This window comes from Schistocerca americana, chromosome 4 (assembly GCF_021461395.2).
Source record: "Schistocerca americana isolate TAMUIC-IGC-003095 chromosome 4, iqSchAmer2.1, whole genome shotgun sequence".
Taxonomy (NCBI): domain Eukaryota; kingdom Metazoa; phylum Arthropoda; class Insecta; order Orthoptera; family Acrididae; genus Schistocerca; species Schistocerca americana.
The window spans coordinates 717,058,061-717,081,784 of record NC_060122.1 but is presented as its reverse complement, the minus strand read 5'-3'; the positions used below and the strand labels follow the sequence as shown (position 1 = coordinate 717,081,784).

The following is a 23,724-nucleotide window of genomic DNA, read 5'->3' as shown; positions in this document are numbered from 1 at the left end:
CAAAAATTTCAAATATTACCTTTGCAGAAAGCATACCAAGGTGCATTGTGACCCTCAGTCTTTGTCCTTCCTTTTCACTTGTAAACTCTTACATATGAGGATCGCTAGGTGGTGTTTGTACGTACAAGAATTTGATTTTGAAATTGTGTATATCAAAGGTAGTCAAAACATACTTGCTGTGGCCTATCGAGGCTTCCACAAGGTCTAGACAAACTCTTGGTATTCATGGAGAACAATTCAGAAATCAGGGTTCTGTCAATGAAAGATAAAACACAACAGCCATACTACATTACAATGTGCAAAAGCATGGAGCAACTACAGTAGAAGGATCCCAGGTGGTAAAATGTAAGGCTAAAACTGCTACAGAACAGGGGCAAAATGTTGAAAAAAAATTTTATGATTTACCTAGGTGTATTGCTTCACGACACCACCCAGTGCAAAACCAGTGGTGCCCTTGTTCACCAGAGGATCAGGTTAATGACTTTAAATTATACACTCACAATGTTTGACGGCACTATGATGTCTCCAAATGCCTTAATAAGATAAGCACTTATTGTCAGATGTCTGTATAAAAAACTTACTTTGTTAAATAATAATTGTTTAATTTGGCATTTCCGCTTTCATTTCATAGTAACAGTTATCAATCCCCAATTTGTAAAATGTTACAGATTTTGCTTTACTACCTTTTTTCTTACATTGTGAATGCGATACCAACGAAATTAATTTAGAACTGATCTGAATTTTCTCACCAGGCAAGAAGACAATTTTCCATTCCCCTGAGATTTTAAGATCGCAAACTAAATGTTTTTTCAGCACATTAAGAGTCTACTGATCTTCACATCAAACAACAAAAAAGGTAAAAATGATTACGAAAGTGATTTGTGTATGCGAATGAGATATTTAAATTCATTTATTAGCTTTCCTCCTGACTAATTAATTATTGATTACACATTAAAAAATAACTAAGTTATTAATAATATATTATTATTTATTATTTATTATTATTATAGGAATATGTCATCAATGAACCAAAAAGATTTCTGACTTCTGAAGGTATCAATCCGCCAGCTTACAGTACAATACAGTCCACAGCAAAATGGTGTTGCCAAGTAAGCTAGTAGAACACTGATTGAAAAACCTCGTACTATGATCTTCAATGCTAACCTACCTAAGGAGCATTGGGCTGAAGCTGTGTCCACAGCTGCATACCTATTACATTGCTTGCCATCCACCGCACTTGGAGATAAGACACCATACGAACTTTGGCATAGAAGAAAGCCTTGTTTATCAGATTTGACAATTTTTGGCTGCAATGCAATGGTTCACGTTCCAAAACCCCATCGCAAGAAGTGAGATAATAAGTTACAGTAGTTGACAATTATATGCTACTGTCAGGCAACCAAATGCATTCAATTCATTAATAGGGGCATTGCCCAAATAACAGTCAGCAGGGATGTAAAATTTCTGGAGGATGAGAATTTTTCCTGTTCAAAGACAGAGGAGCCCAAGACCACAAATGCCTTAGGATTGGAACAAGAAGTAGTTCTTCAGGACATCAATACTTTAGAAGCTGTAGGAGAAGTTAAATCAGAAGAAAGTGATAATCAATCCTTTTATAACTTTGACAGTGATTCAACAGGTACTGAAGATCAATACGAGGGTCATGAGAATCAAAACATAGTTCAAGAGGTTACACCTTGAAGTTAAACAGAGAACCAAAATCCAAGACATGGCATGATCATGTTACTTACTATTTGGAAGAAGGATTTCCAAGTCAAGACACTGATGACAAAGAAGCCTTCAAAGGAACAGATAAATAAGAATGGATAAAAGCAATGAAGAAAGAATTCTCATCTGTAGTTCATAATAACAGATTTGAAAAAGTAGAGCTACCCAGAGGACACGAACCTCTCAAGCCTAAGCGGGTATCAAAAATGAAGCCGGGAACTAGCAGTACACCAGAATCATTTAAGTCACACCTAGTGGTAAAAGGATGCGCTCATGTTCAAGGTGTTGATTATCAGGAAGCTTTTGCACCAGTGATCAAGCATGCATCCATTAGATATCTCTTGTCTATGGCAGCCAAGAGAACATGAAGATAAAATATTTCAACATCACTACTGCTTATCTCTATGGATACTTAAATGAAGAAATTTATTTCGTTCCACCAGAAAATTGTGCAACTCTGCAAAGTATGGAGGCTGAAGCAAGCTGTTTATGAACTGAAACAGGTTGTTAGATACTGGAATCTTAAAATTTACGAAGTGTTAAGAAAACTGAAATTGAACACATCAAATACTGATCCATGTATCTACTTTCACAGAGATGGCACCAAACCAGCCAACATAGCTTTACATGTAGATGATATTCTATTATTCTCAAATGACAGAAGTGTTTTGGACCAATTCAAAAATTATTTGAAGAAATTTTTTGAGATAAAAAATTTAGGACAGATAAGCCAATACCTAGGCAACGAAATTACATGGGATCATGAAAAAGGAAAAATTTGGATCTCCCAGAAATCCTATGCAAAGAAAGTTATTGATAAATTTGGAATGGTTAAAGCCACACTTGGTTTGGACTTTGGAGCAGTCAAATCAGGTGATATCAACGTACCTTATCTAGAGGCAATAGAAAGTCTTCCATATCTATTACAAATCTCCAGACCTGATATGTGTTTTGCTGTAAATCTCCTTAGCAGATATAATCAGTGTTTTAGAAAGATTCATTGGTTGTCAGCAAAGAGATTGTTTAGATATTTAAAGGGAATCATGAACAACAAGCTAGAATCTTCTAGAGATGGTAACAGAGAAATAATGGCCTTCAGTGATGCAGATTTGGGAAAGAAAATCAATGACAGGCACTCTGTAACTGGTTCATGTATAAAAATGTAAACCTCCTTAATTTCATGGTCTAGTATCAAATAGAAAATTACTGTAGTTTCTACTTGTGAAGCAAAATATATGGCCTTGGCATTTACTGTGGTTAAGACATATGTTTATGTCTGAGTTATATCCAGGCAGTGTCATAAAGTCACTTACAGTATATTGTGATAATATAGGGGCCATTCAGTTAGCCAAGAATTTAATGACAAACTCTACATCCAAGCATATAAACTATCATGTTATAAGAAGGCTTCTTGAGTCAGGTGTTATTAATGCTGAACATTTACCTTCTGAGGAAATGTTAGCTGATACATTCACAAAACCACTTAACAATGCCAGATATGAAACATGTAAGAAACTGGCCGTCCAAAATAAGTGAAAGAGGGACTGTACATTTCAGACTTCATACCATGTGTTGATGTTAGTTTAAGAGCACAAATTGATATTGACATTTTTTTATTGGTTTACTCCTTTGTGTTGTAATTACTCAGTGGTGATTATGGGTTGTGGGTATGCAATTGTTGTTATGAATGTACTGATTAAATAATAAAACATTATTTCGGAAAGTTTTCATGTTTATATTAAAAAATGCTAAACTGTTATAATATACATTTGATCAAGAATCAGTGAAATGTACTGCAGACGGTATGGTATAATCCATGGAATAATCCATGTTTATACGAAGTTGTATTACATCCCTTTTACATCTGATCCGATTGTGCTTGAATATGTTGAGCTGTGTTTTACAGATCTGATGATGGCAGCATAGTGTGCTGAAACCAGTCATCACAATAAATGCTGTACAACAGTGATCTCGTCTGTTTAAATTCTACTTCCACTTCTAAATGAATCTCGAGCATCCCCTATCTGGCTTCAGCAGCCAGAGAATGTGGTCATGTGTGTGTGAGTTGCATTTGTGTGATTGTGTGTGTGTATGCTGTCTGTTTCTGATGAAGGCCTTTTTGGCCAAATGCTCACTTTCTGACAGTCTTTTTGTCCTTTCCTGTGACTCAGCATCTCCACTATATAGTGAGTAGCAACTATTCTTTTCATAACATTGATAAATTCATTAATCCTAAGTCAAAAATTATCGTATTACAAAATATACATACTCTGAACACTCAACTTTCAGCAAAAGGATTTCTTGCTCTTTTGCAGCCAAATCAAACTTGCATGGCTCTATACAGAATACTGAACTGTAAAAGAAACAAGGTATTAACATAAATCCTGAAGAACAAACTTTCAGTGCAAGTAAAAATGCAAAAATGCAATTTCAAATCCACATCACTCAGTTATACTCCTTCATGATGAACAACTTACATCTTTTGTACTTGATGTTTTACACTTTTATCTGATTCCATAAACTATTGATTTATTCACGAAAAAGCAAAATTTAACATGTTTAAGAGAAATAAGACAAGCCCTTTTGAAAGTAAAATATAATTATTTCTAATACAAACCTCATGGCAAACATACCAGTATTCATTAAAAGTTTCCTGTACTATATAAACATGCATAACTCATGTATATACAGCCACTATTTCCTTCCACATTTAGGCTTGAATAGAGGCACCACCCTAAAATGGCTGTGCAAGTGTGAGCTGTGCACCTGGTTTATAATAGCTTTCCAGAAAGACTCTGTTCAAAAGATTAGCAATTCACCATGCTTTCTACATACCTGTCTGTTATTTAAAAAGTAGCATTCAGTCTTTATATACAAATAATTGAAAATGTAAGTTTGTCATCAATCCAAGGTTGGCTTGAACACAACACTGCTTTACTAGACATGCATCAACTTTAGGTGGTGTCATTAATAACCCAATGAAAGAGTTGAAAAAAGTGACAGGTACCAGAAAAAAATCTAGGGCCAGCTGGATATTCAATGCCAGATCTTTGCATCTATAGCCTGGTACTTTCTCCCTGAACCATCTACACATGAATACCACATTTCAGCAAGTAACACAGGAGTGGGAACTGCACAACAAAGCAGTTAGAAGAATATACGATGAGCAGTTCCACCAAATTAAATCACTATGTCCTAACAGTGCCAGTAATTACGGTACCTAATGAGTATGCATCTATACTCATACATACTACTTAAGAGGAGTGATGCATATCACTGTGTCTCCTCACCGATGAATGATACTGGCAACCAAATATTATTTATACAATAATAAAATAGTAACATAACATGTTGAATATCTATGTACAGATACTCTTTGACGGTTTTATTTTTCTCGCACAAGTCTTCAGCATGGGATGGCAATCATGGCAGCTTCACAAAGTAAGTATTTCATGGGTCACCATCTTGCCCTGGAGATGCACAGATATCCACAAAATGGTTATATTAATGACAGATTCATGCTGTTAGACACAGGAAATGAACTCTGAGGAGATTACTATGATTCTCTCATGTACACTGAATGAGGGTTGTTGTTTAATGTAGTTTATCTATGCAGAACGAAATTTTCACTCTGCACCAGAGTGTGCACTGATATGAAAGTTTCTGGTAGATTAAGACTTTGTGACAAACCATGATTCAAACTGGGGACCTATGCCTTCATCAGCAATTTTTCTAGCAACTAAGTTACCCAAACATGACTCTTGATCCTTCCTCTGAGCTTTATTTCCATCAATACATCATCTCCTACATTCTAAAACACACAGAAGGTCTGCTGCAAAACTTGCAGGACTAGCACTGCTAGAAGAAAGGATATTGTGGAAACACGACTTAGCCACAGCCTTAGGAATGCTTCCGGAATGAAATTTTCACTCTTCAACAGAGTAAACATTGAAAGAGTGTTCTTTCCCATTATATATGTGAACTTAACTTACTGACAGGTTAAAACTGTGTGCCAGGCCAAGACCAAAGGTCCTGGGTTGAGTCTTGATCTGGCACAGAATTTCAGTGCATACTCCATTGCAGAGTCGAAATTCCATTCTGAGAACATCCCCCAGGCTGTGGTTAAGAGATGTCTCCACAATATCCTTTCTTTCAGGAGCACTGGTCCTCCAATTTTTGCAGAAGAGCTTCTGCAGTGGATTGTGCACTAATATGAAATTTCCTGGCCAGTTAAAAACTTCATGCTGGACTGAGACTTGAACTCGAGACCTTCGCCTTTCACAGGCAAGTGCTCTGTCAACTGAGGTACCCGAGAAGTTTTGTAACAGCACACACCTTGCTGCAGACTGAAAATATCATTGAGGAACCACCCCCAAGTTGTGGCAAGCCATGTCTCCACAATATCCTTTTCTCCAGCCTTTCAAGTTTTTCAGCAGTGCTTCTGCGACCCTCAGATAGTAGGAGATGAGGAACTGGCAGAAGTAAAGCTGTGAGGACAGGTCGTGAGTCTATGGGAAGTGTGCTTGCCCATGAAAGGCAAAAGTCCCAAGTTCAAGTCTCAGCCCAGCACAGAGTTTTAACCTGCCAGGAAGTTTAGTTCATGCATATAATGAAAAAAATGTATAATACGTGATTTGTTAACTCAAAATTAGCAGGGGAAGTTCTTTACAAAACTTAGATATCAATTCTGGATTTTAAAGTAATCATGACAGATCTGAAGAAGAAATCTGAGAGAAATATAATCACACACAAATAAAGATGATGATAAAGCACTGGACAAAGTAGTTACACCACAAAATGAATACCAAATCAGTGGGTTTCGATCCAAACATGAAAAGATAATAAACACGCAGCTTATCCCTGTTGAATAGTGCTAAAGGGACTTTTACAGATTTCCATCTGACAGTTGAATCACCAATAACAGTAATACCACATGCCCTCATTCCATGAGTCATTGCATAGAGTTCTGTAATTTAACCCAGGGCTTCACACAACACCTGATGAGTTGCCACCACCTCTCTATCTGACAGCCAAATGCTGGCAGTGAAAACTTCTTCCATCGTTAGGATTCAAAATGGCCACCTCCAAGTTGATCATCACTGCATCAAGTTGTATGTCATCTTTGGCTATTGAAGCAAATTGTGAAGTAGGTAACTGTTCATATTTCGTGCACTTAAAAATACGCAGCCTAAATAAAAGAGATACTCTTTGTGCTCATTCATACTTGTACAAAGTTCTTTTAACAAACTGGTGGCAGATATAAAGTAAGAAATTAGGAAACTTTGTAGACTAAAATAAGAATTAAAGATCTGTCTCATTAGTCACTACTCTGACAAATATTTATCCACATTCACCATCTAAGATGGGTTGATAACTGATGTGGCTGCATAAGAAACTTGTTCTAAAATCTTATTGTACACAACGTTATTCATACACAGATGAACTCTGTACCAGAAATCCATCACTTTACTGAATATGTCTGACTAATGAAATTTTGTGTCACAGTGGACATCAAATGCAGACTTCCGGCTTTTCATATTCTGAAAGTTCAACATTGTGTTGTTCACTCAGACAAGTCTAGTAGTGAAGTGCACATTTATGGGACATAGTTCACAGTTTGAGTGTTTCTTCTGATCACTCATAGTTGTTCTTGCTATAGCAATAATATCCTTTCTTGCCTCTTACTCAACAGGTTCTTGTGGTACAATGTAACAAGAAAACAATGAAAAAACAAAGATTACCTGTGATCTGCCATCTGCTTCTGAAATCTCAGATACTGTGTTGAAAAATAGCTGTATCTTATGGAACCTGAAGGTAAACAGAGCAAAACTCTGCTTTCAGGTACCTAAAAGTTTACCACTGAATTAAGAACTCCTACATGGATAAATAAATGCAGACTTATTCAAGATGTTCCACATGTAGATGAGCACTTTTCATGATTTAACAAACAGTATTTGTTGGAACTGAAAGGTTGTGATACTTCCTTAGCTCAACACAATTATTCAAAAGCTGTAGACATACCAAAATGATCAGGTTATAGCCAAAGATAATGCTGTGGTGATGTGGGACTGCTGTTTGATTACCAGAGAAATTGCAGAAGAGGTGGCCATCAGCACTTTTTCACACATTCCACTGTGAGCAAAAATTTGGCCATGAAGAGAGTGTCGGAAAAATTTGTGCTGAAGCCTGCTGACAGCAGAAAGAGCAACTTCATGTTGAAGCCTCACAGGACATACTGGACTCCACAAACAGTGACTCCTGGATGTATGGTAATGACCCAGAAACCAAATCCCAGTCGTCACAGTGGAAGCATCCCTCATCACCAAGACCAATGAGGGCTCACCAAGTGCACAGCAATGTCAAAGTGATGCTGACTGCTTTCTTCAACCTCCGTGGTGTGGCACACCATGAGTATGCAACACAGTGTCAAACAGTCACCAGTACCACAAAGTGATGTTCTTAATTAGTCTTTTCTACATATGTAACAACTATTTATTACCTACTTCATTCAACAAGTAGTGAGATTTATCGACACAAGAACTGAAGAAAATTATTAAATGACAAATACATGAAACAGAAATGAAACATTACATATAACTTACATAAGTTCTTAAGCATTGTTAGTAACTTGTGGTTCAGAGACTCTTTTGTATAATTCATATTTCTTTCTGTAACATCATTGATAATAACACTTTTGTAGTTGTAAAAAGAGCACTTAAATGAAAAACGTTTAAGCACTGTCTCTTAAGCTAAAAATTAATTAACCTTGTAAGGAGCATTAAATTCTAATAATTACTGCAACTCAAGTTTTAGCAAATTAATTTAGGTATAATTATGTATCTAAAAAAAACACTCACTGTTTTGGGAATTCGACTGCAGATTTTGCATTATCTTTCATATCTGCCACTGGTGACCACACAAGCTGATGATGCCTTGTGCCCCTATTCTCAAGAACAAACTCTTTTACAATCTTTTGTGATCTGAAACCAAAACATACAAGAAACTAACAAAAACCACAATTGGTATCTCACACAATGTAATCTAAAGAACAACTGAAATACTGCAATAAGAATTTATATTAGTTTACCATGGATAAATGCGTGTAAAGAAGGATGCATCATAACACAACTAAAAAGTCAACAAACGTTAATTTAAGAGGATCGCACTAAAGGTATAGCTGCATTTATGAATTTTTCAATGGGTGAAATGGAGACTAATTCCTTAATTCAAAGCAATAAATACACTTACACACATGGACATGATTTATAAATTAGGGATGCAGCACAGAGAAGAACGTGGTGAGAAAATATGACAAAACACAATGCAGATATGGTTAAGACATAAAGAGAGATGCCACAGAAATTGCATTATGCAATGAATTGATCGCCTATTGTTCATACAGTGTACATTTTTCATTTTCATGGTATGATTGTCCTTTCTTAATGTATACACTGACTAACTCCAGATCTCCATATATTCTCTACTCAAAGAGAAGCTATATGATACTCTGATAAAGAAATATTACTACTCAGAGGTAGAATTCACAAAGGACAAACTAAACATTAATACAGAATTTCACTGAGCAATAGCGTTATTACATAAATATAATTGTTCGTTCACAGTAAACAAATTAGTGACTTTAGAATACTGGTCTATCCCATTACTAGATTGTTATATGTGTAAGTAAACTATATTACAATTATTTTACATGTTTCCTGTAGCCTCATCAGAGGAGTAATACCTGCATGTTATGAGATTAGCAAATAATTATTCACTGATCTTCTTCTTTACTGGATCTGCGTACCACCATAAATAAATGAATGAAAAAGAAAAATAGATGTAGCTTGAGGGAAGAAAGAAACACAGGTATCTGGTAAACAAAAGAAAACAACTTTTTGTGCAAAACAAAACTGTTATATGAGAGAAATAAAACAACACACATCAATTGAACCGAACACAAAAAGGGTAACAAAAGATACAAAAATAAGCCTCATGGTGGGCACAGAAGCCAAATGACTTAGTGAAGAATCAAATAGTCATGGCATGTGGACACCATTATCTCCAATGTACTGGGTATAAATAGTTTATATGTTGTCATCCACATTTACTGATGAGTTTATATTGGTCACACCATAATGAAATGATGAGTATAATTTGCTAGTATTTTTACAAATTAAACATGTTCTTCCACAAGATAGGCTCACATTGTCCATTTATTCAGCACCACTTGGAGACTGAAAACACATTACAAGAGTGTATATTATAAGTTTTTAGTATCAGGTATGTTAAAGAACAGAAACCACAGACTAATTAGCATTGTACTGCTATTACTTGCATGCTCTAAAACAAGTTGATATAGGGCAGTTTACTCAGAAATGAGATTATTTTATATAATGAAATGAAATGAGCATGTGGCATAATTGTCCAGGAGACCCATCCGGAATTGTTGCTTTTAATTATGAAAATAAATGGATATCTGCTGGGAGAAAGTTCTGATAACATTCATGCCATAATCAACATTATCAGCCATTCAGCACATTTTGATACAACCAGCCCCATCAAAATGTAAGGCGCAGATGATACAATTAATACAACAGTTTTATGAGGAAATAAAACTGTGTATATGTAGTTTACAATGCCACTTGCTAGTAAACTTATTAACAACTATGTGTAGGTTCTGGAATATTTATTTAACATACATATAAATGCTTAACTACAATAAATTACATTCATTTACATGCAATTATTACCAACATTTACAGTTTACAATTACTTATGGACTCTTGAAGCAATGACACTGGTATGCCTATTTATGGGTATATAACTGAATATTTCTAATTGTATGACTATTAGACATGACAGTACACTTATTCAAAGCACAGTTCTTGAAAATCACTCTCCATGTGAATTTCTTTCTCTTTTAATATACTTTTTAAAACCTTTTCAAACATGTGAAAGGGAATCTAGTGTGCTGTTTTCAGCATTCTTTTGAAGAATTTCAGGCATATATGTTTATGGCTATTTGTGTGTGTGTGTGTGTGTGTGTGTGTGTGTGTGTGTGTGTGTGTGTTTGTGTGTGAAAGGGAATCTAGTGTGCTGTTTTCAGCATTCTTTTGAAGAATTTCAGGCATATATGTTTATGGCTATTTGTGTGTGTGTGTGTGTGTGTGTGTGTGTGTGTGTGTGTGTGAGAGAGAGAGAGAGAGAGAGAGAGAGAGAGAGAGAGAGAGATGCAGCTATTTCATGCATCTATTTCTTGTATTGAGTAAATTAACATTATTTCTTAGTCTAAGTATGTGATTTTATAAAAAATAAAAAAACTGAAATGACATCTGTAATTCTCTTTTGGTAACTATGACAAATATATTTCTTCTGCCATTGGAAAATGTATGTTGAATCTGGGCATTTCCCCAAAGCATTATTCCTTATTACAGAAGAGTGTAACAGCAGTTTCTCACGGACTTTTTGTTTCAATTTACATAATAAGTAATACTCTACCTAATTTGTATATCCATCCCACAACAGTCTTTTTTTTATCACAAGTCCATGTAATTTCATGTTCTTATTCTCATACTTCATTGCTCTGAGAGTGAAATGAAGTTCATCTGTTTTTGTTTTGTTAATGGACAGCTGGTTGGCCACACACAGTGATTAGTCATTTCTATTATGTTGTACTTTTTAACACTTTGTAAGAGTGACGCCAACATACAGCTTATTCTCACAAGGTATATGACTTGAGAAATCATTTATATAAACAATGAAGAGCAAGGGTTGAAGAATTGACACCTGTGGTATTCCACATTTTATTTTCAACAACTGTGTTTCTTGACTATTGGCATATACTTGCTGAAGCCTGTCAGATAGGTGCAAAATTTCCTTAATAATTTATCTGTAATGCCATTGTGTGCTAATTTTATTAATGTAGTATTGTGTGAGACAAACTCAAAAGTTTTGCTCAAGTCTATAAGTGCAGAACATGTGGCTTCTCTCTTTTCAACACCATCACACATAACATCAAATAGATTTGCTACCAATTTCACTGTTGACAAATTTGATTTAAACTCAAAAAGCCAAACTTATTATTATTCAATAACCAGTTATTTTTAAAATAGTCATATATCTTTTTATTGTTTTTATACCAACAAAACAATCAATTTTTGACAATACAATGTAACTGATTGGATAGAAAATCTAGTCACTGAGTGGCAGCATAACATGCAAATAAAGAAGTTCATAATTATGCAAGCTTTTGGAGCCCATGGCTTCTTCTTCTGAAAGAAGGGTTGAAGAGAAAGGAATAGGAGTGAATGAAACAGACTGGAGTGGTCTAAGAAATGGGGTAGATTTCAGAAAAGTCACAAGGAACTGCTGGTTAGAGGAGACTTACACAACGAGATGACAGTCTTTCTTATGAGGAAACAGCAAGGTGTGACGACAAGTAAATGACTTCACCTGCTGTGGGCAGAGTCTTTTACGTTTTGGCATCACGGCTTGGTGATGAACGGACCACCAAATAGGAACCACACTCTCCAAGGTTGAAAACAAAAGACAGAACAATTTTGTGACAAATGAACTATATGTTGTGTTCTACTCAAATTCACGAGTCACTCTTAATGTTCTGTATACCCATTCAAGGAAACATATGTTTCTAAAAGAAAAGTAGTGATATGAGTGGAAGCTATCTTCTTTCACCCCAATAACAGCTGCAGAATGTGAAGAAGTCAAATCTTTCCTCAGTCACGCATGGGATTTCAAGGGCACTGATTATCCGGGCCTCTACTTCAAATGAATCAACTACAGTGACCAGATTAAAAGAAAAAGGTAAATATGTCAGATATTACATCATGTGACAGATCTCATGAAGTGTTCTGACTCAGCTTCAACTGGAAGGACCGAGCCAGCAGCTACATAAAACACTAAACCAACATGAAAACTCACTTCATTTGGCTCCCAGTGTACAGGATGCAGAGCATTGGAGCAAAAGGAAGAAAATAAGGGCTAAAAATTTGTGAAGTTTTGAAATTCAATGAATGATAAATTATGGCATTGCTAAGAGCAACAAGAATTAAACAAAAGGAGAAACTATTTTTGGAGGACAAAACTGAGCAGTAGCTACACAGTGTACAGTTATACTAAGAAATATTTAAAGTCAAATGCATATCTGCAATATCTATACCCGAGGAGCCTCAGCCACTATCCTCTCCTGTGGCTCCTGTCTCCACTGCAGAAAGTATAGGATCTGTCATTACCCATCCACTTGACTGTGAGTGGCATGTCAATGGTGGAGTTAGGCTTCCTGTACAGGGTGGACAGAGACCAGAGGGACTCGGGGTGTTTTACCAATCCCCCTAACCAACAAGTTTGAGGTTCTGTCTTTCACAAAAACTGAAACTGACCCAGTGAGACTCACCTCACCTGTTGTAGGGAAACCTGTTTTGTCTGGTGTCAGGTGGCGGCAAACGCAAAAGGGTAAGGGTCTATTAATTGTCGGCAGTTCAAAGATATGAATGACAAATAATGGTACTCCTTATGGAAATGGAAGCAAGCGACAGGAAAGAACACCAGCTGCACTGAGCGTGTATGCCTGGGGACCTCATTCAACCAGCTGAAGAGGCTATTCCAGCAGCCATTGATGGAAAAGGTTGCAATCAACTTCAGATTGTGGTACAAGTTGGAACAAATGATGCTTGTCATCTGGGCTCTGAAGCCATTCTTGGGTCACTCCAGTGACTGGCAAAGAAGGTTGAGAAGATGTGCCTTGCATGTGGTATTTCAATAAATCTCACAATTTGCAGCATTGTCCCCAGAGCTGATTGTGGTCCTTTGGTTCTGAGTTAAGTGGAAGGACTGAACCAGAGACTTTAAAGTGATGTGACAAGCTAGGCTGGAATTTCCTGGACTTGCGTCATAGGGTTGAGAACTGAAGAACTGTAGGGTCCCCATAAATAGGTCAGGTGTGCACAACACCGGGAGCCGTGTGGGTGTGGGGTAAACACTAAACATAAGGTTTTTTTTTTTTTTTTTTTTTTTTTTTACTCTCCAACCAATCCAGATATTGAAAGATATGCCTCCCACAGGTGAGTGAATTAAAATCCTAATGCTAAACTGCCACAGCATTCACAACAAAGTGCCAGAATCTGAAGCACTCGTCAAAAGCAGTGAAGCTCACATAATACTAGGTACAGTAAGCTGGTTGAAACCTGAAATTGATATCAGTAAGATTTTTGGGGAAAATTTAAGTATATATCGAAAGTTGAGGCAAATGGGAAATGGAGATGGTGTATTTGTCACAGTAGACAAAAAACTCGAATCCACTGATATAGAAACTGAAGCTGCATCTGAGGTTCTTTGGGCAAAACTCAGTATCGGGGGTGGACATAAAATGATAATTGGATCCTTCTGTCACCCATTAGACTCATCTCCTGAGATAACAGAAAACCTAAGTTCCTCAATCATACTGTGATCGTTGACAGAGACTTCAATAATCCAACAATTAACTACAATTTTGTTAGTGGTGGCTGTGGTAAGACATCCTGTGAAAATTTACTAAATGCCTTCTCTGAAAACTACCTAGAACAGATAGTTAGGAACCCTGCTCACAATGTAAATAAATTCGATCTAATGGCAACAAATAGACCTGACCTCTTTGAGTATGTTCACATCGAAACTGCTATCAGTGACCATGACATGGTTCTGGCAACAATAATTACCAAAGAACAAATGACAACTGAAGCAAGCAGAAAGATTTATGTATGTTCAGTAAACTAGATAAAAAATCAGTAGTGTCATACGTCAGTGAGGAACTAGAAACTTTCAGTACAGGACTGGAGCATGTAGAGGAACTCTGGCTCAAGTTTAAAAGAATAGTTGACCTGCACTGGATAGATATATATCCAGTAGAACAGTTCATAATAGAAGGGAACCTCTGTGGTATACAGGTTATGTAAAGAAACTTCTAAAGAAACAGAGATCGTTGCATAATAGGTGTGAAACAAAGTATAGGGCTATAGATAGAGAGATGCTGAACAAAACACGTTCGGCTGTAAAGAGAGCAATGCATGTTGCCTTCAATGACTGCTGTATCAGAATATTATCAAATGACAGTTTACAAAATCCATATAAATTCTGATCATATGTAAAGACTGACAGTGGACCCAAAGTTAGTGTCCAGTCCCTAGCAAATTAGATGGGAACTGAAATTGGGTGCAGCAAAGCAAAAGCTGAAATGTGTAACTCCATTTTAAAATGTTCCTTTACGAAGGAAAACCCGGGAGAATTGCCCCAATTTAATCCTCGTGCCATTGGAAAGATGAATGAAATAAGTATTAATGTCAGTGGTGTTGAGAAACAGTTGAAATCATTGAAACTTAACAAAGCACCAGGTCACGATAGAGCCCCTATCAGATTATATACCTAATTTGTGGCTGAGTTAGCCCCTCTTCTCACTACAATCTGTCATAGATCCCTCAAATAACCATGCTCAGTTCTTGGAAAAAGGCATATGTCACACCCATCTGCAAGAAGGGTAGTAGAAGTGGTCCACAAAACTACTGTCCAATATCCTTGACATCAATTTGTTGTAGAATCTTAAAACATGTTCCAAGCTCAAACATAATGAGGTATTTTGAACAGAATGACGTTCTCAGTACCAACCAGCATGGTTTTCAAAAATATAAATCATGTGAAACTCAATTTGCACTTTTATCACATGGCATATTGAAAGCTTTGTATCAAGGCAACCAGGTAGATGCAGTGTTTCTTGATTTCTGAAAAGCATTTGACTCAGTACTGCAGCTACACTTATTGTCAAAAGTATGATCATAAGGGGTACCAAGAGAAATTTCTGACTGGATTGAGGACTCTGGATGGAGAGTGATCATCAGACATAGAGGAACTTCGGGTGTGCCCCAGGGAATTATGATGGGACCCTTGCAATTCATGATGTATATTAATGACCTTGTAGACAATATTAATAGTAAAATCAGGCTTTTTGAAGATGATGTAGTTATCTATAATGAAGTACTGTCTGAGAGAAGCTCCATAAATATTCAGTCAAATCTTGATAAGATTTCAATATGGTGCAGAGATTGGCAACTTGCTCTGTATGTTCAGAAATGTAAAATTTTGCACTTCACAAAATGAAACAATGCAGTATTCTATGACTATAATATCAATGAGTCACTGTTGGAATCGGCCAGCTCATACTAGTACCTGGATGTAACACTTTGTAGGGATATGAAATGGAATGATCACATAGGTTCAGTCATGTGTAAGGTACGTGTTAGAAGTCTGTTTATTAGCAGAATTCTGGGGAAGTGCAATCAGTCTACAAAGGAAATCGTTTACAAATCACTAGTGCGATCCATCCTAGAATATTGCTAACGTGTTTGGGACCCTTACCCGATAGAACTAACAGGGCATACTGAACGTATATACAGAGAAGGGCGGCAAGAATGGCCACAGGTTTGTTTAATTCTTGGAAGAGTGTCACAGAGATACTGCAGGAACTGAAATGGTTGGCTCTTGAAGGCAGATGCAGTCACAGGAAACACCTGTTGACGACACAGACTTATGACGTTGAAATATTGTGTTGGGAAGATGCAGACCCGATTCCATGAGATGACAAGTTTTCTCTTGTCCCCTTGATGTCACAGCCATTTTTGCAGTCACTCTTCCTTTATGGCTCACATCATATCTCAAAACAGGATCCAACAACATGGAATTAACCACTCTACCAGCAGGTACTGTGAACATAGTAAAATGTCTATCACTGAACTAGCCTGCAGATACACAATGTCCCTGCTTTCCATAATGCATGTGCATAAATAAAACATACATCCAAACAGTAGGTTACAATAATTCATTAAAAAAATAAACTTCTTAATAGTAATTATCAGCATTTGTCAGTTAGTAAATCCTTGAGCAATGTATCATGTCACTGAACTGATATGTTACACTACACATCGTTAAATGTCCACATCTGAAACACTTCACCGAAGTGATATTATGGGAGTTGCCACCAACTACGAATGGCACATGACAGCCAGCCACTAGCTTCCTCCCCTAAAATCTACTGCCAAATTTAACAAACGAGAATTGTGACACAAGTTGTGGGACTAAATGAGAATGCCTCATAATTCTCATAACTCAGAATACAGTGAAATCTCGGTTATTTGAGGTAACTGGGACCAAGTGCAGCTCAAATTTGGGAAAACTCAATTACACAAACACTGCCAATTTCAGAGACCCTTTATTTAAAAACAGATTTGGACATAAATGTTATTACAGTACACACAGTTATTTCATCAGTTAATATGTCACTCAGAATTTGTTTCAGAAATATTGCTCTAGTAGAGACTCAGACTCTAGTAGACACTGTAAACATATACCCATTATGTAACCTACTGCACAATTGATACTACTGCACATATTTCATAAAAAATAATCAATAGATTTAGTTTTTGTAGGGTCTGTTCTTCACAGCGCAGTCCTGCCACCTTTGTAGAAGCCTAACATCAGCTGGTGTCCTCACATTCTGTTTCTCCACATAGCACAACACTAACTATAATTCCATCGTTCCATCACTATGACTCACTTTTTTGCACTTGCATCATCCTATTCCTCATCATTAGAATTTATGTTTCCTTTATTTACCATTTCCACATCAGCACTGTCAGGCAATTCATACTGATCTTCTTTGTTCACTCACATTTGCACTTCATTGCCATCTGCATTTTTATACCCAGAAAGATGTTGAGAAGTTCATTTTTGTTTTCTTCCAAAAGAGTGCCATTGTTGCTTTCATTATTTTTTTGTTTTCATTATGCTTCCCAAGACTTTTTTGGTGTTTCTGATTTTAAATGGCCCCAAGCTTGTGATACTCATGAGACAACATCCACCAAATTAATTTTTTCAGGAGCAGCTGCTATTAATTAGGGCTCGGTTTCCGTAGAGTGCAGAAGTGAATACAACTTCTGCCGATGCAATTTTTTCAAATACTCTGGCATTCCTTGGTCCACAGGTCTAGACAAGGCTAGTAGTATTGGGAGGTAAAAAAATTGGTCAACGTTCTTAAGCCTTGGGGTGACTTCTTGTGTTGCCTAGAGTAAGTATTGTCTTGAGTGGTGATTTTATAATTGTTATTAATTGTTATGTATGTTTTTGTTTCTGGCACAAATGTGTCAATAAACCACTCCTTAAAATGTGTTATATCCACACATGCACTTTTTTTATTTTAAACTGGTAAGGCTGATGTATATTTTTGAATGCTCTTGATTGGCAGATGTACCAGTTAACAAAACTGGCAATGCAATTTATTTCCACTTTTGTGATATTCTAACACAGTAGTCACCTGTCATCCACCTTGAATTAAACAGAGACTGAGATTTCCGGGCTCATATTACCAATGTATTATTGTACCTGCAAAATAGCTTTTTGCAAGCTATTCCTCAATGTAGTGCTGCTGAGCGTTTACACAATATTGCCTGCTGAGTCACCTGCAACTGTCAGAGCCAGCAGGGTAGTTGGTAACGCTCGATGCAGTGATGAAGTCTGCATGTCACTCCCTCAGCTCAGCTGACAATAGGCAAAGTGCTGACCTTTCATGAGTACCAGCACACACTCAGTACAGTGAGAGTGTGGAGATCCCTCCATGTTCGTGGCAACTGCTTGCACTTCAAAACTTTGATCACTGAAACTGTCACATTCACACCTTATTTCTCTTTAATATATCACAACACAGGACAAACACAAATTCTGGTACAGCTCTTATTTACTACTTTTAACACACAACAACATCATCTCTACAGTTAGCCAATATCAAGATGGTAGCCATCATGGCAAGAAAGGAACTATTAGTTCCAAAAGTTTTCTATAGGTGTCTATCAAACAATTGATATTTCTGCCGAAAATAAGTACTGACCATCAATTTGGTAGCACAATTTTATAATTTATAAAACTGGCTTGATGATCTTTAAAAAAAGTGATATTGGAACATTTGAATATTATTGAATGACTGTGATTCAGACTGGTTACATTGAGCAGTTGTCAAGAAGTTAAAACAGTCTTAAATTGGAAGTAATGTGACCACTATTCATAATTTATCTGCATCAACCACCAGGAAAAGTTAGGGAGTTTAAAATATTAAACAGGAAACACTTTCTCAATGTTCTGAAAAATATTATTTATTTGATGATGAACTGACTTTCAGTGTCTTAGGCCATCCTCATAAATTTCAGGCGTATTGTATTATTTGAGAGTTGTAGCATCGTGCTTTAGTACCTGAATAGTGTAAATTCGCGTAGTTGTCTATCTTTTGTTTTTGTTTTGAACGGCCAGTGTCTGTTGGTCACAGCCAGTGTGCTCCTTGCCGCCGCTGGATAAGCAGCTGCCAGCAGCAAGTCATATACTCCTAGCTGACTTATTTGTTACATAGTTTAATTCTTAATTTCTTTGCATGTTTTTGGGTACTTGCACTGTTTAATTCATAAATTTCGGGTGTATTATAGTATTTGAGAGTTGTAGCATCGCACATTAGTATCTGAATAGTGTAAATTCGTGTAGTCATCTGTCTTCTGTTTTTGTTTTGAACGGCCACTGTCGATTGGTCACAGCCAGTGTGCTCCCTGCTGCCGTTTGATAAGCAGCTGCCAGCAGCAAGTCGTATAGTCTTAGCTCACTTATTTGTTACGTAGTTTAATTCTTAATTTCTTTGCGTGTTTTTGGGTACTTGCATTGTTTAATTCATAAATTTCGGGCGTATTATAGTATTTGAGAGTTGTAGCATCGCATTTTAGTACCTGAATAGTGTAAAATCACGTAGTCTCCTTCTGCCGCCGAGCAGTGTGTCAGCAGTGCACAAGTAACAGCATTACTGCATTTACTAGGCAATCTTGTATTTTAATAACCATTTAAATTTTGTGTCGAATTGTTTGTGCTCTCTGTAGATTAGTTCAGATGTTCTTTGCACAACAGTTTTTAGCACAGATAGGGACTGCAACTGCTGTGTTCAGATGCGGGCTGAGTTAGCATCCCTTTGCTCCCAGCTTCAGGCAGTCTTGGCTTCGGTCACACAGCTTGAGGCTGTTGCCAATGGGCATCACTGTGGGGGTCCAGATGGGGGTTTGTCGGGGACGGCAAGCTTGTCCCACGCATCCCCCGATCGGACTACGGCTGTGGCTGCCTGGGATACTGCCCACATTGAGGCTGACCCCTCACCCATGGTAGAGTGGGAGGTCGTCTCGAGGTGTGGCAGGGGGCGAACGACATTCCAGAGGGCTGAACGGAAGGCCTCTCCGGTTTGTCTGACGAACCGGTTTCAGGCTCTGTCTCCGACTGATACTGATCTTTGGCCGGACATGGCTGCTTGTCCTGTTCCAGAAGTTGCCCCTCAGTCTGCAAGAACCGGCCTGTCGCAGAGGGTGGGCTTACTGGTAGTTGGGAGTTCCAATTTCAGGCGCGTAATGGGTCTCCTTAGGGATATGGCAGCAAGAGAGGGGAAGAAAACCAATGTGCACTCCATGTGCATACCGGGGGGAGTCATTCCAGATGTGGAAAGGGTCCTTCCGGATGCCATGAAGGGTACAGGGTGCACCCATTTGCAAGTGGTCGCTCATGTCGGTACCAATGATGTGTGTCGCTATGGAATGGAGGAAATCCTCTCTGTCTTCCAGCGGCTATCTGATTTGGTGAAGACTGCCAGTCTCACTAGCAGGATGAAAGCAGAGCTCACCATCTGCAGCATCGATGACAGGACTGACTGTGGACCTTTGGTACAGAGCTGAGTGGAGGGTCTGAATCAGAGGCTGAGACAGTTCTGCGACCGTGTGGGCTGCAGATTCCTTGACTTGCACCATAGGGTGGTGGGGTTTCGGGTTTCGCTGGATAGGTCAGGAGTCGACTACACGCAGCAGGCGTCTACACAGGTAGCAGGGGTTGTGTGGTGTAGACTGGGCGTGCTTCCCCCCCCCCCCCCCCCCCCTGCTCCCCCCTCCCCAGGTTAGATGGCTTCAGGCAAGTACAGAAAGGGTAACAGCCTCAAAGCGTGCGGGGCAAAGTCAGGACATGTGGGGACCAAGCAGCAATTGGTATTGTAATTGTAAACTGTCAAAGCTGCATTAGTAAAGTACCGGAACTTCAAGCACTGATAGAAAGCACCAAAGCTGAAATCGTTATAGGTACAGAAAGATGGCGGAAGCCAGAAACAAATTCTGCTGAAATTTTTACAAAGGCACAGACAGTGTTTAGAAAGGATAGATTGCATGCAACCGGTGGTGGCATGTTTGTCGCTGTTAGTAGTAGTTTATCCTGTAGTGAAGTAGAAGTGGATAGTTCCTGTGAATTATAATGGGTGGAGGTTACACTCAAGAACCGAGCGAGATTAATAATTGGCTCCTTTTACTGACCCCCCCCCCCTCCCCCCCCCACACACACACACACACACACACACCTGACTGGGAAACTCAGATGTTTAGGACGGGTGGTAGGGACAGAGCATCAAGTGACATTATACTGAATGCACTATCCAAAAATTACCTCAAGCAATTAAACAGAGAACAGACTCGTGGAGATAATATCTTGGACCTACTGATAACAAACAGACCCGAATTTTTAGACTCTGTAAGGCCAGAACAAGGAACCAGTGGTCATAAGGCTGTTGCAGCATCCCTCAATATGATGGAAGTAAATAGGAATATAAAAAAAAAGGAGGAAGGTTTATCTGATTAGCAAGAGTAATAGGAGGCAGACTTCAGACTACCTAACAGATCAAAACGAAAATTTCTGTTCCAACATTGACAATGTTGAGTGTTTATGGAAAAAGTTCAAGGCAATCGTAAAATGCATTTTAGACACGTACGTGCCGAGTAAAACTGTGAGGGACGGGAAAAACCCACGGTGGTACAACAACAAAGTTAGGAAACTACTGCGAAAGCAAAGAGAGTTTCACTCCAAGTTTAAACGCAGCCAAAACCTCTCAGACAAACAGCAGCTAAACGATTTCAAAGTTAGCGCAAGGAGGGCTATGCGTGAAGCGTTCAGTGAATTTGAAAATAAAATTCTATGTACTGACTTGACAGCAAATCCGAGGAAGTTCTGGTCTTACATGAAATCAGTAAGTGGCTCGAAACAACATATCCAGACACTCCAGGATGATGATGGCATTGAAACAAAGGATGACATGCGTAAAGCTGAAATACTAAACACCTTTTTCCAAAGCTGTTTCACAGAGGAAGACCGCACTGCAGTTCCTTCTCTAAATCCTCGCACAAACGAAAAAATGGCTGACATCAAAATAAGTGTCCAAGGACTAGAAAAGCAACTGGAATCACTCAACAAAGGAAAGTCCATTGGACCTGATGCAATACCAATTCTATTCTGCACAGAGTACGCAAAAGAACTTGCCCCCGTTCTAACTGCCGTGTACCGCAAGTCTCTAGCGGAACAGAATGTTCCAAATGATTGGAAAAGAGCACAGGTAGTTCCAGTCTTCAAGAAGGGTCGTCGAGCAGATGCGCAAAACTATAGACCTATATCTCTGACATCGATCTGTTGTAGAATTTTAGGCCATGCTTTTTTGCTCACGTATCATGTTGTTTCCGGAAACCCATAATCTACTCTGTAGGAATCAACATGGATTCCGGAAACAGCGATCGTGTGAGACCCAACTCCCTTTATTTATTCATGAGACCCAGAAAATACTAGATACAGGCTCCCAGGTAGATGCTATTTTCCTTGACTTCCGTAAGGCGTTCGATACAGTTCCACACTGTCGCCTGATAAACAAAGTGAGAGCCTACGGAATATCAGACCAGCTGTGTGGCTGGATTGAAGAGTTTTTAGCAAACAGAACACAGCATGTTGTTATCAATGGAGAGACGTCTACAGACGTTAAAGTAACCTCTGGCGTGCCACAGGGGAGTGTTATGGGACCATTGCTTTTCACAATATATATATATGACCTACTAGATAGTGTCGGAAGTTCCATGCGGCTTTTTGCGGATGATGCTGTAGTGCACAAAGAAGTTGCAGATTTAGAAAATTGTAGCAAAATGCAGAAGATCTGCAGCGGATAGGCACTTGGTGCAGGGAGTGACAACTGACCCTTAACATAGGCAAATGTAATCTATTGCGAATACATAGAAAGAAGGATCCTTTACTGTATGATTATACGATAGCGGAACAAACACTGGTAGCAGTTACTTCTGTAACTGGGAGTATGCGTACGGAATGATTTGAAGCGGAATGATCATATAAAGTTAATTGTTGGTAAGGTGGGTACCAGGTTGAGATTCATTGGGAGAGTCCTTAGAAAATGTAGTCCATCAACAAAGGAGGTGGCTTACAAAACACTCGTTCGATCTGTACTTGAGTATTGCTCATCAGTGTGGGATCCGTATCAGATCGGGTTGACGGAGAAGATGGAGAAGATCCAAAGAAGAGTGACGCGTTTTGTCACAGGGTTATTTGGTAAGCGTGATAGCATTACAGAGATGTTTAGCAAACTTAAGTAGCAGACTCTGCGAGAGAGACACTGTGCATCGTGGTGTAGCTTGCTGTGCAGGTTTCAAGAGGGTGCATTTCTGGATGAGGTATCGAATATATTTCTTCCCCTACTTATACCTCCCGAGGGGATCACGAATGTAAAATTAGAGAGATTCGAGCATGCATGGAGGCTTTCCGGCAGTCGTTCTTCCCACGAACCATACGCGAACAGGAAAGGGAGGTAATGACAGTGGCACGTAAAGTGCCCTCCGCCACACACCGTTGGGTGGCTTGCGGATTATAAATGTAGATGTAGATGTAGATAATGTCACAAACAGAGAAAGTTACAGGCAATTTTCACAAATATGAGGCTCATTGAAAAAGTTAAGAGAACCTTTTTTGTCTCAAAAACAGTAACAAATTAAAAAATTATGAAGTATGGAAATGGAAGGTTACTTCATATGTAAACATTACACATAGGGAAATGGATAAACACACACACTGCCATAACGATAT

General features: G+C 38.3%; 1 protein-coding gene across 1 annotated transcript in view; it reads right to left on the bottom strand.

Moving 5' to 3' along the window:
* LOC124613731 overlaps positions 1 to 23,724 on the bottom strand; it is a 70,812-nt gene that overhangs the window by 24,041 nt on the left and 23,047 nt on the right. The window contains exons 5-6 of the mRNA XM_047142449.1: positions 8,586 to 8,708; positions 3,998 to 4,081 (exon numbers count right to left, since the gene is read on the bottom strand). Coding sequence (XP_046998405.1) covers positions 3,998 to 4,081; positions 8,586 to 8,708 — 207 coding nt within the window. The remainder of the gene's footprint in view (positions 1 to 3,997; positions 4,082 to 8,585; positions 8,709 to 23,724) is intronic.